This window comes from Ruditapes philippinarum, unplaced genomic scaffold, assembly GCF_026571515.1.
Source record: "Ruditapes philippinarum isolate M1 unplaced genomic scaffold, ASM2657151v2 ctg644_1_1_1_1, whole genome shotgun sequence".
In the NCBI taxonomy this organism is placed as follows: Eukaryota; Metazoa; Mollusca; class Bivalvia; order Venerida; family Veneridae; genus Ruditapes; species Ruditapes philippinarum.
Genome location: NW_026859959.1, coordinates 263,561 through 279,422, shown reverse-complemented (window position 1 = coordinate 279,422; position 15,862 = coordinate 263,561). Strand labels below are relative to the sequence as shown.

At 31.4% G+C, this 15,862-nt stretch overlaps 3 protein-coding genes across 3 annotated transcripts; all 3 read right to left on the bottom strand.

Moving 5' to 3' along the window:
- Window positions 1–3,060: 3,060 nt before the first annotated feature.
- On the bottom strand, window positions 3,061–4,355 carry LOC132758413 (uncharacterized). Its single transcript, XM_060750085.1, has 2 exons — window positions 4,181–4,355; window positions 3,061–3,464 (listed from the first exon to the last, which is right to left on the bottom strand). Exons 1-2 carry the CDS (start codon window positions 4,353–4,355, stop codon window positions 3,061–3,063), a joined length of 579 nt encoding a protein of 192 aa, XP_060606068.1.
- A 2,242-nt stretch (window positions 4,356–6,597) lies between these two features.
- Window positions 6,598–11,301, bottom strand: LOC132758423 (uncharacterized). The gene is made up of 3 exons (XM_060750099.1): window positions 10,822–11,301; window positions 7,747–10,041; window positions 6,598–7,333 (listed from the first exon to the last, which is right to left on the bottom strand). The coding sequence occupies exons 2-3, from the start codon at window positions 8,183–8,185 to the stop codon at window positions 6,921–6,923; spliced, it is 852 nt and encodes a 283-aa protein (XP_060606082.1). The 5' UTR covers window positions 8,186–10,041; window positions 10,822–11,301; the 3' UTR covers window positions 6,598–6,920.
- LOC132758412 (uncharacterized) lies at window positions 9,638–11,053 on the bottom strand. The gene is made up of 2 exons (XM_060750084.1): window positions 10,822–11,053; window positions 9,638–10,041 (listed from the first exon to the last, which is right to left on the bottom strand). Exons 1-2 carry the CDS (start codon window positions 11,051–11,053, stop codon window positions 9,638–9,640), a joined length of 636 nt encoding a protein of 211 aa, XP_060606067.1.
- Window positions 11,302–15,862: the final 4,561 nt, after the last annotated feature.

The following is a 15,862-nucleotide window of genomic DNA, read 5'->3' as shown; positions in this document are numbered from 1 at the left end:
ATTTTATTTTAAAAATCAAACTTGATGGAAAATCGTTTTGATAAGTAATTCAAATTTTTTTTGATTTCAGGACAAATTGAATTATAGATTATAGATAAAATCATGAATACATCAATATTTGTTTGAAAAATTATAATAAATAAACGAAAAGCCTTTAAGAAAGTCATTTTGTGTGATTATAATATTTTATGTTAAATGATTTTTTGAGAAGTCTTCACAAACTCAACAATATTTTGTACAGTACAAGTCACTAAACCAAAATTATAAATGTCGTGTGTTTCAAAACAGCGAAAAAAATATAAATGACTTATTTTAAAAAGAAATGCATCAGGGGTTATTTTTCTTTTGATTATGTTAAAATGGTACAGCAATCAGCACAGCAAATTACTGATTGATATACATGTATTTTAACATCAAAGTAAATTTATTAAAAAACAAAGTAAAATTTAAAACTCAAAATGACGGGATTTTAATGAATAACCTCTAAATGCCAATTGGTACATAAATACAATTTTAATATATCCCTGGCATTGCCATTGACTGACGGACGAACGAACGAACAACAAGAGTCAAAACAACCTAAGTATTTTCTCGACCAATAAATTGACGAGGAACCGGGGTGAAGCAAATCGAAAATTATTTTAAACTTAAGGTGCAGCTACAACTGATACTGCCCGTGAGGCCAATTTTATGTGTTGAAGTAGTAGTCTAGTAGACAGTATTTAACTGTTCTATAACTGTCCCGTTTACAATTGACATACCGGAAACATGAAAAGTATACCGTGTAACAAAACACACATATAACTGCTTAACTTTTCAAAATATTTACGGTGGATATATATTTTGTGAATAAAATATAAAATACAAAGTATTGCAACTTGAACACGCCTGAAATGTTTTAAAAACAAAAATGAATACAAACAAATAGGAACCTGCATATTAACTTCAAATGTTATTGTGGATAAAGAAAATGAAAAGGTATCTAAAGCTTACCCATTTGCCTGATATCTAAAGGGTAGTTAAATTGTGTTATTTTAATATATAATATCAAATAATAGTTCATTGTTATTATATGCAAACACAAAAACCATTTTATCTGCCCTTTATGTAGATCAAATATTTTGTGTACTGTATGTTTGTATAAAAGTAAGATTGTATCCTCTTTTAAACCAGATACCGGTATATTTTATGTAAAAGGTCATTTTTGTTGTTCAAAGAACATGTTTCTTATACAATTCAAGTATGAACCAGAGTTATTTTAATTAACATTTCCATCAATATATTCTATGTATGAATTAGATACTTTATTCTTCTGGAACACAAGTTAACCTGTACTCATATCGTATACAATTAAACCATTGTTTCATGTTGGGTATAAACAATGCATAATATGTTTAATGCTAAATAAAGTTTATGTTTTGTTAATATGCACCTTATTCTCACATATAAAGGTTTGTGTCACAGCTTTTGTCGTCCCCCGTTAATACATATGAACAACAACACGCTTCATGAGACTGAAAGCATTTACTTGTGATCCATATGTACAGGCATTACTCAATTCCAGGTAAAAAAATCTCAAAGACATTCTTAGTAATTATAACCACATACTTCACTAAATGAAGAAATTATAAAAATCAAAAGGAGAATAAATAAAGATAAATAGAAAGCACTGGTACTGTAACCAATGAGGCATAAACGTATTAACGACTGAATGATATTTATCTCTTTGCTTACTTTATTCCTATTTAATAGTAAAACTTAAAACTTTTTCATGAAACACAAACATGAATTATACATATTACGAAATATCTTTCTAGCATTAGGGACTATTTGTGAGTTAATAGATTAGATATTTACCCCCCATGACTGTTAATTCTAATCTAAGTTTGACAATAGCAGCCAAATTGAAAATTCTTTTGGTGAATAAATCATGCACGTCTCTGAAACTCACACTTATCGTTCTTTGATAGTTCTAAAGTCACATTAATAACACTATTTATATCGAGCATCACGAAAACCCATACTTTAAATTTTGAAATACACACTACGATATCATTTATATATAATTAATACAAATAAGCTTGAATTAGCTTGTGCTATACAATTTATCATTTAAGAAATAATATCGGTCTTAGCGCATTTTATCGGCTATTTAACATCGGTTTAGGAATTGACCACGAAAGCCGTAGGCCTGAGTGGTTAATTTTTTCGCAGTAAAACGACTAAACCGGTGTAAAATAGCTAATAAACAACACTCAGACCGATATTATTTCGATTCTAACAAGATAAAATAAGGAATATCACTTATGTTATTTTTCCAAGGGGGATTGACTTGCAGTGCCGATTTTCGTATAACGCTGTTCGATTCCGCACCCTAATGTTGCTAAGATAAAGAAGTTATTAAACAAAAGAGATAATAAGAAAAAAATATTTTATCAAGTCTTCAACAACAAAAAACTTATGCATTAGAATGGATTGCATTGTGTTTACATCAGTGCCCCATTTATCATTCTTGTATGTTTGAAATGACGATGAGTTTTATTCTTAGGATGACGTCATTACGCTGCCTACGGATTGGCGACGTTTTGTGAAAATATTTATTAACTGATATGGATCATATCTGTGGTGTAGGTGTATATAACATGTTATTTCGGTATTGTATGAAAATTAAAAAATATAAGAACTGAGTGTATAAATAAAAATGCTTTATGATTGTTGCTTTTAAAGGCTTTGTAAACTATATTATCGAGGGAGAAAACATAACAACCGCATATACAAGTAGCCCCTAACCAGTGTTTATTGGCAGTCTTTTTCATCTTTGTCTATAGTCATGATAGTGACAAAATCACGAGGAGTGTTAGAATTATCCTTAATATGTTCATTTCAGATTGACCATGGTCAAAGTTCATTATAATAAAGACATATATGAATAAATGGACCTAGTTCTTATTTAATAATACCGGTATATTGGCTGTGTAATACAACTTAAAGAAAGTCCTTGCATCCTGGAATGACATAATGATAAGTGGAAATCTACTGAAATCCTTAAGTATAAACAGTTTAAGCAATAAGTACTCCAGAGAAAGTGTTGTAAAGGTCATTGCCAACATGCATTATATCGTAATCCCACGAGGAGGTCTTGGAAGCATACACATTATCACCTTGTTGTAAGGGAGTCAACATATCTACAGTCTGACACGACAAATAATATGGGAAGAAACGTGCCCAGCTATATAAATTCTCACCTTTGCGAATTGACAAGTCAACATAATTTCCTACAAGACACATCTGTAATACGAAATAATAAGTTCCTGTAACTTGAGCAATAAAAACCCCAGTGATGTTATCATACGTATTTCCGTTGTTCACTGGCGTGTTTGTGAATATGAATTTCTCCCCTCCTTCTAGATATGCCTTTAAAGGCTCTTTAGATCGAAAGGAAACGTCTTTGGATTTCCATGAACCTGGTGTTAAAAGTATTTAATATTAAGAAACAATCTTAAATTTTCGAACAAAGGTTTTTTTTTAATATTTAAAAAATGATGATTGATATTTTTTATACATGATACATTTATGGACTTGAATATAACAAGAAAAAGTCATGAAAATGCAACGGAGTTAGTCTGTTCATAGTATGATAATAGTTAAGAGTCAAATAAAGCTAGTGAACGATAGTTTAGTGGTAAAAGTTTCTTCCTTTAAACCCAGAGTTTTTGGGTTCGAGGTCTTCTATGATCACGACTTCGTGTTTTCATAAATCCTCCACACTTGTTAGTTCCAGGCAGCGGACTCTACGGTGTTTCAAATAAGCTTCAAACTTTTATATGAAATGAGCTAAAATAGATATGTTTAACATTATTAAGTAACTAGACCTGGTAACTACCTACTACTGGTTATTGACATTAATCAAAATAATGTGCGTAGGTAGCACAAGGAACATATTCTTAATTATATAAACTTATGAAGAATTTTACGTGAAATCATAAAGCAAAACCTATCATGACTTTTGCCTCCGTTCAGCACTTTACATTTATGAACCTTTAGTCTAATATCCGTTCTTTCATCTTTTAGTTTATGAATCATTTCCCCAACCTTTCTCTCTGCTTCTTTCAAAATTTATTTTCCTTTGGAATTCTTCTCTTTAGTCCGAAGTAATGTTGCAGCCAGTCGAATTCTTTACTTTTCAAATCTTGGAGACTTTTTTCCACTTTATTTCTCACTTTAATCATTTCTTGCTTCACTGTCTTAGCTAAATGTTCAAGTTGTGTCACTGTCTCTATCAAATCCTCCTCTTGATTTGCAAAGGAACAGTCACAGACAAATAAAACAAGCAAAATTGTTATACGAAACACCATTTTTGATTTTAAAATATCCAGGGATACAAGTCTAAACAATAAAAAATATCTTTGGATACATACAATGTATCAATAAATATGTAGATATTATTTTGCTGTCAAAAAATAGTATTTTTACTTGTATTCCTTTGTGTACGGGTACTTTTCTATCATCCTTGAAAAATAAAACATTAAAATTACGTATCTATTACATGTCAACTTTAAAATGAAGAATTTTGCAAATCTTGTTTCAGCATAATTCCAACTTTGTAAATAGATACGCAGCTGTATATACGTATCGTTATATAAAACGTCGACAGGATTTTTTTCTTATTTTCTTCTTAAAAAGTTTAAGTTTACGGATAATGTTTTATCCCCCCTAAAATTGAATTTCATTTTGTTTATATTTATTTATAAACTAAATATATATATGCAGAACTTAAGTCGTAAAGTTCAAAACGTGAAGTCGCGAAGCTGAATTTCATGAAGTTGATTTTGTAAAAGGCAGTTTAGTTAGTTGCCGATGAATCGGCAAGAAATTAGAAACATTGTTCCGCTTGAATGCACATTATCAACTAAGGAATGTGAAAAGAATACAGAAGTATTAGTGTTTTATCATTATGTCCATATTGCGCACAAAATTGGCATTGTACTATTGCCTACCAATAATTGATCAGTTTTCAACATTGAAAATTGATTAAAATTCTACTATATACTGTCATGATATTTTGAATGAACTACCAGTTGATATACAAAATGCCCCTTCGTTATCTTCTTTAAAGTGTCTTTTGAATAGAAACATTAAAAAGTATCCGAAATATTTCTATACAGGTATCAGAAAATGGCAAATATACCATGCTCGTCTTCGAACAGAGTGTAGTTCTCTTAAAAACCATCTTTTCAGAAAATATACTGTAACACACCTCAATGCCATTGTGGACTTCCAGAAACTAACCATCATTTTTCTTTGAATGCAAACAATACATTACTATCACAGACAGCCTTTTCCACACACTTTCAAATTACTGTTATATAACTCTCCATACACTACTTAACGGCGATACAAACATAAGTGACGACATCAACATCAGTATATTTCAGGTAGTTCAAATATATATCCGAGATAGCAAACGATTTTCATAGTCTATGCTACATCTACTATTTCAAGTTATGAAAGTCTAAAAGTGAATACTAGTACATTTATTAACACGACAATTATTGCATTATATCTAATAAGTCCCTTTTTTCTACTCCTTTCAGATAGAGCAGTTACTATATGTTATTAATAATTGTTTAATATTTCAAACATTTTTAAAACCCGTCTTATTTATAGTAATACCCCGATTTTAGGAAAATGCTTTTATAAGCATTTAATGCTTTCGGATCTGATGCTTTTCAGCACTGTATTGTGTTATTCTTTATTGTATGATAATTTTGTTTGTTCAAAATGTTCGGAATAAAATAAGTTCACACCATGATAATTTGCAAGCCTTAACCAACAGCTTGCTTAATACCTCCGCCAGCAATATAAAGCCAGGAAAGTCTGCATGTCCGTTATTTTTAATTGAAATTACTTACAATTATAATTACCCTTCCCAATTCAAAGCTGTGCTAATGCCTTTCACAAATTCAACAGATTAATTAAGGGGTCTGAAAGAAAGAAAACTATCAGTCGGACCGTAAACTCTTCCGATCCATATGGTTAAAAGTATGACAATCTCACTAAGGATCCAAGTCCAAGACTCCTTAATAAGTCTTATATTCCGAACTGTTTTGAACATTCTTTTTTCTCCATCTTTGGGTAAATTACATACCACATTATTCGAACATATCATTTTAGCTAGTATGAAATACTAGTATAACTTAAAAAATTTCAGTCTAGTGCACTTAATTTTATTTCAGACTTAATATTAATATTGTATAAAATGATACTCAAATGATATGTCTATCGGCCAGATTTGGTACAATTTTTTTGTATATTCGGATTTCTTCCATTTTATTGTATAAATTAGCACTGAGAGATGTAACGAAATATGTATCGTGTTAATCCGTTTGGCAATTAAAGTTACATTTGATACTATAATGTCATTCGTCGACAGTTCATATTGTAATTCAAAAAACGAGAACAGGGTGAAAAAGACGTGAAGATCGATCTTATAATGAAAAACCAAGGTTATGTACCTTTAGTTACAAATACATTTCTGAAAGATAAAAGAGTAAGAAACTATGATATATTTATTTATTTACATAATAAGTCCAATTGCCTATTTAAAAACATAATAATGTATGAAACCGCTGAATGGTTATTTATGTTCGTATAAAAGAATGTGACCACAAGAGTGTAGAAAATCAATCAAGGCGGTGTTGTCAAACTAAATGCTTTACTGATATTTTTAAATATCTGCGTACAGTCGAACGATACAACTATACTCGTACCTGTGAATAAGATCGAATGACAGAAAATTATACAACAATGCTATATATAGTTCAAGTACAAAGAGTACGATACTGTGTATTATGCAGGCAAAACTACAATTAAAATATTTAAGACACAAATATTTTATAATGTTAGATATGTATATCGAGTTATCTTATCATTGCACCTGAAAAGAAGTTTGAGTTTAACACATTATCCAATCCACGATCACCTTTAGAATACAAATGCGTTACTTGTACCACATCTCCCTTTTCCAGGTTCGTTATTCCTTCGAAATTGTAGCATGCGTTATTTCCAGGAGACAGTGAAGTTATTGCGATGGTATTTTCACCGTTTACAAATATTCCAGCCTCAATGCGATAATGAAACTTGATATAAACTTGGACAGTAAACAGATATGTGCCTTTTCTTGGTGTTGTGAATATCCCTGTAGTTGAGTTGTAGCCTTCACCAATATTGTATTCTATGTTAGAGAAAACGATGGTTTCCTTCTGAGTGTTTTCTGTGTCTTCTCCGAAAGATGTCTTTATTAACTTAGACGCTCTAAACACAACGCCAAAATCTGCAAAGAAAATGACTTATTCAGTGTACATTGTACTTCTTATGTAACTCGGTTAGGAACGTAGGTTTACAGATGCAATCATAAAGCTATGTTGAATGTAATGGAATATCAATAAACAGGTTAAAATAGTTTAGAAATATCATATACATGTAACTCACTGACAAATCTGCTGTTCAACACATTAAAATAAAGCAAAATAAGAAATGATGGCTATTTACAAATCAATAAACAAAAACGGAAACATTAGCTTAAAGTTAAAGTAAAGATATTTTCTGTTTAAACTTTTATGTGTATCCTTTCCAGAAGGTTAAAGTAAAGTCTGTCTCTATCTCTAAAAATATAAACACACAAACGCACGCACACACAGACACAACAAACGACTTGTAAAAGTAATTGTGAATATACGTGTATACCTTCAAATTTCAAAGCTGAGTTTAAATCTTGATCAACATCTTCTGTCATTTGATCCGTCGTCGTATCTTTTTGGTCTTGTTGTTTTTTACCTTCTTGTTCTCCAGCTTCAATTTCTTTTGGCTCTTGCAGTAGTTTAAAAAGCTTTCTTCGCTCTCTTTTCAAATAATGCTTACTAAATCTATCTTTTATATCTTGAAACTGGATTTCCTTAAATATGTTGTTTAAGTTGGTAAACATCTGCTCCAGAGATTTTTTGTTTTCGTCTAAGTCAGTCTCTGTCATTTCAGCATTAGACTCTATAGCCTGTAAATCCTCTTTCAGTGCATTTATTCGACGCTGGACATTAAGCATCCGATCTTCAAAATCATCATGGTGATCTTCCATTCTAATGCAGTGACAATAAAACAACAACAATGCTAAAATCTTCATGATATCCATTCTCAATAGATATTGCTTAAAAATAGATGTAAATATGGCGACAATATATAAAAATAAATATCAGATATAGAGTACAGAAAATGAAAATATACTTAAGATTATTTTCACTACACAGTATATAAAATGTAATACTTTAAGCATATTATGTTTTTAAAAAGTAAGCTTGATTTCATGGTAGACTCTCATCGATTGAAACCGAATATGACAGAACACCTGTTTGCTAAAATATCTATGACAAATAAAAAGAAATAAAAGTCATATGAACCATGGTACGGTATCACATAGTTATCTTTTATATTTTTTTTCAATGACAGTTTATAAATTGTTACATTAAGAGATACTATACCAAACTTAAAAACATTTATCACATACCCGTGCCGCTTGTGCGACTCCATAAAAATGGTATTGTACGACCGTGCATATATTTATACAATTATAAGAGATCCACTAACGTAGAGACCCACTAACGTAAAGATCCACTAAATGTTAGCGTATCATAATAGACGTGTCAAAGAAAAAATATTCTTTTTCACTTTAAATAGTCTATTGAATATGTGATAAATAGAATATTATGCTCGTGTATGTTTATTCATAAATTTATTGAACTCGTTGAATGGAGTAAAATATACTGCGGAAGATAACTACATTGTATAGTACACATGTCTCTCAATATCACAACAAATAAAACGTGAAAAATACTGAATAACATTCAATTTTTCTTTTCAAATATAGTTAATAACTATTAAACATAAAATCTGTAAGACTTTCGTTAATAATTTTATCTTCGTAACTCATTTATTAAAACATTTTCAAATAATAAAAGAAAGTAAGAAAAGAAATTAATTGTGTCACAGTTTTGGTCGTCACCGGTAACCCATAAAATTACAACAACAACTGAAAATGGATATTGTTGTGCTTGAAACAAGTGAGGCATGAACGAATTAATGACTGAATGATATTGCTTACCCTTACCCTTTTCAATAATTAAATAAAAAAAAACCTTTTATGAAACACAAACATGAAATATCTTTCTAGCATGTATAACATTTTTTTAAATACATACGTATATGATTTGTCTGATTAAAACTGTTAATAGCTTTGAAGTGTTCACCATTATCAATGTTTCAAAAGCATCCTAGATGACAATATAGGTATCCCAGTTGAATTAAAAATGTCAGTCATATTCTGGTTCAACTGTTTTTATTGTTTAATCAAATATACTTTTGATAACAAAGTCAAATTTACTTTATTATATCAAACGGCACGAACACTCTAACTTTAAAATTGAAATACATACTACGATATCATTTAAATTTGTATGCATGTATAATTAATACAAATTAGCTTGTATTAGTATAATCCGGTTTATTGGCTGTGTAATACAACGTACAACGTGAGGGAAGTCCTTGTATCCCGGAATGACATAATGATAATTTGGAACTTTAGAATAGTTCAAGCAATAAGTACTCCAGAGAAAGTGTTGTAAAGATCATTGCCAACATGCATTATATCGTAATCCCACGAGGATGTCTTGGAAGCATACACTTCATCGCCTTTTTGTAAGGGAGTCAACATATCTACTGTCTGACACGACAAATAATATGGGAAGAAACGTGCCCAGCTATATAAATTCTCGCCTTTGCGAATTGACAAATCAACATAATTTCCTCCAAGACAGAGCTGTAATACGAAATAGTAAGTTCCGGTAACTGGAGCAATAAAAACCCCAGTGATGTTATCATACGTATTTCCGTTGTTCACAGGCGTGTTTGTAAATATGAATTTCTCACCACCTTCTAGATATGTCTTTAAAGGCTCTTTAGATCGAAAGGAAACGTCTTTGGATTTCGATGAACCTGATGTTAAAAAGTCAGAGTAAATATTAAGAAACTATCTGAAATTTACCATCAAAAGGTTTTATTTTAATATTAAAAAATGATGTTTGATTTATTTTATACATTATACATTTATGGACTTGAATATCAGAAGATTTTGTTTTGTTTGTTTTGGGTGTCACACCGACACTGTATAGGTCATTTGGCGACGTTTCAGCTTTACTGGTGGAGGAAGACCTCTGGTGCCCCTCCGTGCATTATTTCAGGCACGAACGGGCACCTGAGTAGAACCATCGACGTTCCGTAAGCTAGCTAGATGGCTTCCTTACATGAAGGAATCCAAAGTCCCTGTCGGGATTCGAACCCACAGCGGTGAGGGGCAAGTGGTTTGAGAATATAAGAAGAAAATATATGAAAATGCAACGGAGCTAGTCTGTTCATAGTATGATAATAGTTAACAGCCAAATAAAGCTAGTAAACGATGGTTTTGTGGTAAAAGTTTCTTCCAGGGTTCATTGGTTCGAGGTCTTCTATGATCAGGACTTCATTTCTTCATAAATCCTCCTTACAGGTTAGTTCCAGGTAGCGAAATCTACGGTGCTTCCAATAAGCTTCAAGCTTTTATATGAAATGAGCTAAAATAAATATGTTTAAACTTTATTTTGTAACTAGACCTGGTAACTACATTGGCACTGGTTATTGACATTAATCAAAATGATGTGCGTAGGTCGCACAAGGAACATATTCTTAATTTTATAAATTCATGAAGAATTTTACGTACAATCATTAAACAAAACCTACCATGACTGATGTCTCCGTTTAGCACTTTATATTTATGAACTTTTAGTCTAATATCCGTTCTGTCATCTTTTAGTTTATGAATCATTTCCCCAACCTTTCTCTCTGCTTCTTTCAAAACTTTATTTTCCTTTGGAATTCTTCTCTTTAGTCCAAAGTAATGTTGCAGCCAGTCAAATTCTTTACTTTTCAAATCTTGAAGATTGTTTTCCACTTTATTTCTGACTTTAATCATTTCTTGCTTTACTGTCTTAGCTAAATGTTCAAGTTGTGTCACTGTTTCAACCAAATCCGCCTTTTGATTTGCAAAGGAGCAGTCACAGACACATAAAACAAGCAAAATTGTTATACAAAACACCATTTTAAATTTTAACAAATCCAGGGATACAAGTCTAAATGATAAAAAAATATTTTGATAAATATCAATTAATATTAAGATGTTATTATGCTGTTTTAACTTGTATTACTTTGTGTAAGGGTACTTTTCTATCGTCCGTGAAAATTAAAACATTAAAGTTAGGTATCTATTTCATGTCAACTTTAAATTATAGGGTATTTTGTAAATCTTGTTTCAGCACAGCTGATCAATATACCTACTTTGTAAATATATACGCAGTTGTATATATGGAATCTTTATATCAAATGTCGACAGGAAATTGTCTTTTTTTTCTTCTTAAAGTGACTTGTTCAAGTTTGCGGATGATATTTCCCTAAAATTGAATTTCATACGGTTTATGTTTATTTATAAACTAAATAGATTTAGAAATAGAGGTCTATACTTCAATTTGAGCCTACGACATGGCCAATTCTGTTAATAGGTTATCATATGCGGACAGTTAACCTTAAGTTTACGTTAATATATCTTAAAAGAATTATGTTACATAAACGATAATTTTAATAGTATCGTCATATTTTGCTCTCAAGTTGAAGTAAATAAGCTTTATATTGCAAAAGATTTACTATTATTTTGGTAATTCACCAATAGTTTACACTGAAAAATGTTCAGGGTATAATTTAAAATTGCCTAAAATATAAAAATGAATAGAATTTATGGCCAATATTACAATATGATCTGACTTGGACCATGTATGAGAGATGAATATGTTTTCTGCTCACCAAAACAGTATAGAAATCATATATCTTATATTTTTAACTACAAAGTTTAGCTTTTGATAACTAATAAAACATATAAATGAAAATAAATTGCACACATTTTCTTTATATGTAGCAATGATGGTAATTGATGACAGATTTAAACTCGCAAGTGCATTTATTGTCTATAATCGTACTTACGTTTGGTCTTTAAAAGAAAATAATTACATATCTATACGACTGACAGTTCTTGAGGAGAAAATGGATAGCATAGTTCGAGAAACGATGTCAACATAAATAAAGCTCAAGACAAAGTACAAGATACAGAGGAATCATTGAAGAGAGATTTCTTTTCGTGAATTATGGACCACAATTGTTGATTTGTAGACTTGCTTTGTGGGAATATACTCTCGGACCGTAAACTCTTCCCATCAATATTGTTAAAAGAATGACAATCTGACTAAGGATCCAGCCCAAGACTTCTTAATAAGTCATATATTGTGAACAGTTTGGAACAGTCTCTTTTTTCTCCATCTTTGTGTAAATTACATACCACATTATTCGAACATTTTAGCTAGTATGAATTACTAGTATAACTTAAGATTTTTTCAGTCAAGTACATTTAATTTTATTTCAGACTAGTATATCAAATGATACTCAAATGATATGTCTATCAGTCAGACTTGGTACAATTTTTTTTGATATATTCGGATTACTTCCATTTTTATAGTATAAATTATCACTGAAAGATGTAACTAAATATGTATCGTTTTACTCCGTATGGCGATTAAAGTAACATTTGATACTGAATTGTTAGTCATCTTTTTAATTCGCCGACAGTTCACATGGTATTTCATAAAACGACAACAGGGCGAGAACAAAGTGAAGATCGATCTTATAATGAAAAACCAAGGTTATGTACCTAGAGTAACAAATATATTTCTCAAAGATAAAAGAGTAAGAAACTTTGATATATTTATTTCTTTACATAATAAGTCCAAATGCATATTTTAAAACATAATAATGTATTAAACCGCTAAATGGTTATTTATGGTCGTATCAAAGAAGGGGTCACAATGTAGAAACACAATCATGACGGTGTTGTCAAACTAAATGCTTTACTAATATTTTCAAATCTCTGCGTACAGTCGAAGATAAAACTATACTCGTACCTGTGAATGAGATCGAATGGTAGAAATTTACTTTGTTACAACAATCTTAACTATAGTTAAAGTATAAACAGTATCATAATGAGTATTATGCAGGCAAAACTACAATTAAACGTCACATTTAAGACACAAATATCTTATGATGTTAGATATGTATATCGATGGTCTTCACTTAGTGGATTACCGCCTGAAAATCCTGGGCTCTGCTGGATATACTCGTCTCGCCTCTCAATTAACCGCACCTATAACACGGTCTGGGTGCGTTTTTGCCCGGGCATAGATGTCGAAAACGTAACACCTGAAAAAAACCACAGGGGATTAAAATAAAGAGATAAGTGGCGATACCTTAAAACAGTCACTAGGTGCATTTTGTCTCACACTCTGCACTTCTTGGTTCAGGTTTTTTGTTTTATTTACCTTTTGCAAAAAGGGTTGTGTAGTCATGCTGTTATCTATCCAGGAGGACTACAAACGAACGTAATTGCTATAGTATTTTTCACCGTTAATACTCCCAGCGGTGGGCACTAGCAGGGTTAATATGAGTCATACTGGCGACTGTTACATCTCAACAGACCTGTTTAGAAGGATAGCACAGAGTTTAGTGGCGATCTGGTTTTTCTGCGTGCTTTGGAGTAGAAATAACCGATCCCGGAATATTAAGTCTAATTATCGTGCCTTACACATCCAAAGATATGGTTGTTTTTATGGTTAGATAGAAAACGAAATGGTTGTCCTGTCTGTTGAGATCGTGTTATGTGTCTTCTTTCCGAAAAGTTGATTTTTGTTATATACTGTAGGACAGGGCTCTATCATTGCCATTTAACGCCAGAAATCTGCAGAATTTTCAGTTGTACATTGTCACTTCTGATGTTAACTTCGGAGTTATAGGAATACCTGTAGTGTTTTCGATGCACTTCAAACTTAATAGGCTTTATGTTATGAATTAAGACGAAAATATTGTCAGAGTACTAGGTATAAAATGAGATTAACGGAATCGTTATGAACACTTATGACGCGGATGTTCATAATATATTTCACAGAAATTTTCACCATTTTCGTGTTAAATGTTGAATTCTGCTTCAGCCGGTGCTATGGGGCGTGGACGGTAACTTGCACATTCCAGTTCCGTCCATGAACAGGCTCAAATACTAAATAATACTAAATAATGTTACGCTCCATAAATCAAATTTTCCAGATAATAAATTGTTCAATTCTAAGTTTGAAAAACGAGGTTTACATATTGTTACGAAATCATTTCACTTTTGTGAAAAGCTTTGTTTATTCACTTTTTTCGCTTAAAAGTCAACCATTTCTCTATGCTGGTACAATGAACAAGTCAAGTCCAAGTGAAAGCAGGATTATATTTATTGCAGTAAATCAAAATAATGCATCATTTTATTCTCTATCAACAGTCAAAACCAAAGTAAAATCCTTAACAACTTCAACAAATACATTTCTGCAATTACTAACTAACTCAACTCAACCAACTCCAACTCACTCCAAAACTCCTCAAAAACTCCAAAACTAACTCAGCTAGAAAAGTTCCCAGCTTATATACCCTAATGTTTGCGCAGCTAGGGTGGTGTGCAAAAGTAGACTGTTGCGCGACCTCTTATTGCGCGACCTCTCCAGTTTTGCACACAACTCATTGCGCGACCTGAATGTTGCGCGACCTTTTAAAATGCTGACAATGCCTTAACAATGTTCAAAATGGCCTGCAACTGGTTCAGGTATACAGACTGTTGTACAATACAAACATTAGTACAAAAATACATAATAGTTATATAAATTTACATGTTTGAACACTCAATAGGATAATAATTATCTGTCCAATAATGCATCTTAATAGTGCAAAATATACTTGCAGTAATAAAGATATATGTACTATATATGGCTTATAAGACCAATACACTTACTACTGATTGACATTTCTATAAACTTATAATACTGACTGATAATTCATTAAACAACAGAAATATAATCTCTCCAGCTTTACAACATACAGCTCAACATTTGAACCAAGTAACCTGTACATAGATAAAGCTGTGAGTAAGGAATCCCATTCATAAAATCTGATATGACCAAATTATGCTTTGTTAACAACAATTGAGATGCTGAAGGGCTAAAAATAACTTAAACCTTGTACTTTTAGACTGCGCGACCTCTTATTGCGCGACCTCTCCATATTTGGAACTAGCATGCCTGGGAAAGCTGATTCTGCGCGACCTTTCCTATTGCGCGACCTTAAGTGTCGCGCGACCTTTGTCTGCGCGACCTTTCCAAATTTGGAATGAGGTATGATCATAATCTAAAAATAACTGAGCTGTGCCAATATTCTGGACTGTTAATGACTCAATTGTTTTACAACAAAAATGAGTAAAAGTTAACATAAACATTTTAACCAGCTTAGAAATATTGTCCAGATTTACCATCCTAAAAGAATACTCTTCTAGTAAAAGATTAGTTTCAAATTTCATAACACTCTCCCACCTTTGGACTTTGCTTACTCCGGAAGCAAAACCAATTAATTTACACATGTTAAGTTTTTAAATTTGAAGCAAACCTTGAAAACTCTTGTTAAGTGAAATTGAAATAAAAATCAAATAATAATAAAAGAATAATATTGGTACTAAACAATACATGTGAAAAACTACTAAGTGTTATATGATATTATGCAGATTAAACATAAGCAAAACTAAACAAATTAACAAATAGGCATTACGGATTTTTATGAAATATAAAACATAAGTATTCTACTGTTCAATTGATAAAATCCCATAACA

What these genes read in the sequence shown, in the direction of transcription:
- LOC132758413 (XM_060750085.1), bottom strand. Translation starts at nt 4,355, where the DNA reads ATGGTGTTTCGTATAACAATTTTGCTTGTTTTATTTGTCTGTGACTGT. An exon ending in AAGTCTCCAAGATTTGAAAA is followed by an intron (nt 3,465 to 4,180) that starts GTAAAGAATTCG and finishes TTTTAACACCAG; the next exon opens with GTTCATGGAAATCCAAAGAC.
- LOC132758423 (XM_060750099.1), bottom strand. Translation starts at nt 8,185, where the DNA reads ATGGATATCATGAAGATTTTAGCATTGTTGTTGTTTTATTGTCACTGC. An exon ending in CTCAGCTTTGAAATTTGAAG is followed by an intron (nt 7,334 to 7,746) that starts GTATACACGTAT and finishes TTTTCTTTGCAG; the next exon opens with ATTTTGGCGTTGTGTTTAGA.
- LOC132758412 (XM_060750084.1), bottom strand. Translation starts at nt 11,053, where the DNA reads ATGATTAAAGTCAGAAATAAAGTGGAAAACAATCTTCAAGATTTGAAA. An exon ending in AAACGGAGACATCAGTCATG is followed by an intron (nt 10,042 to 10,821) that starts GTAGGTTTTGTT and finishes TTTTAACATCAG; the next exon opens with GTTCATCGAAATCCAAAGAC.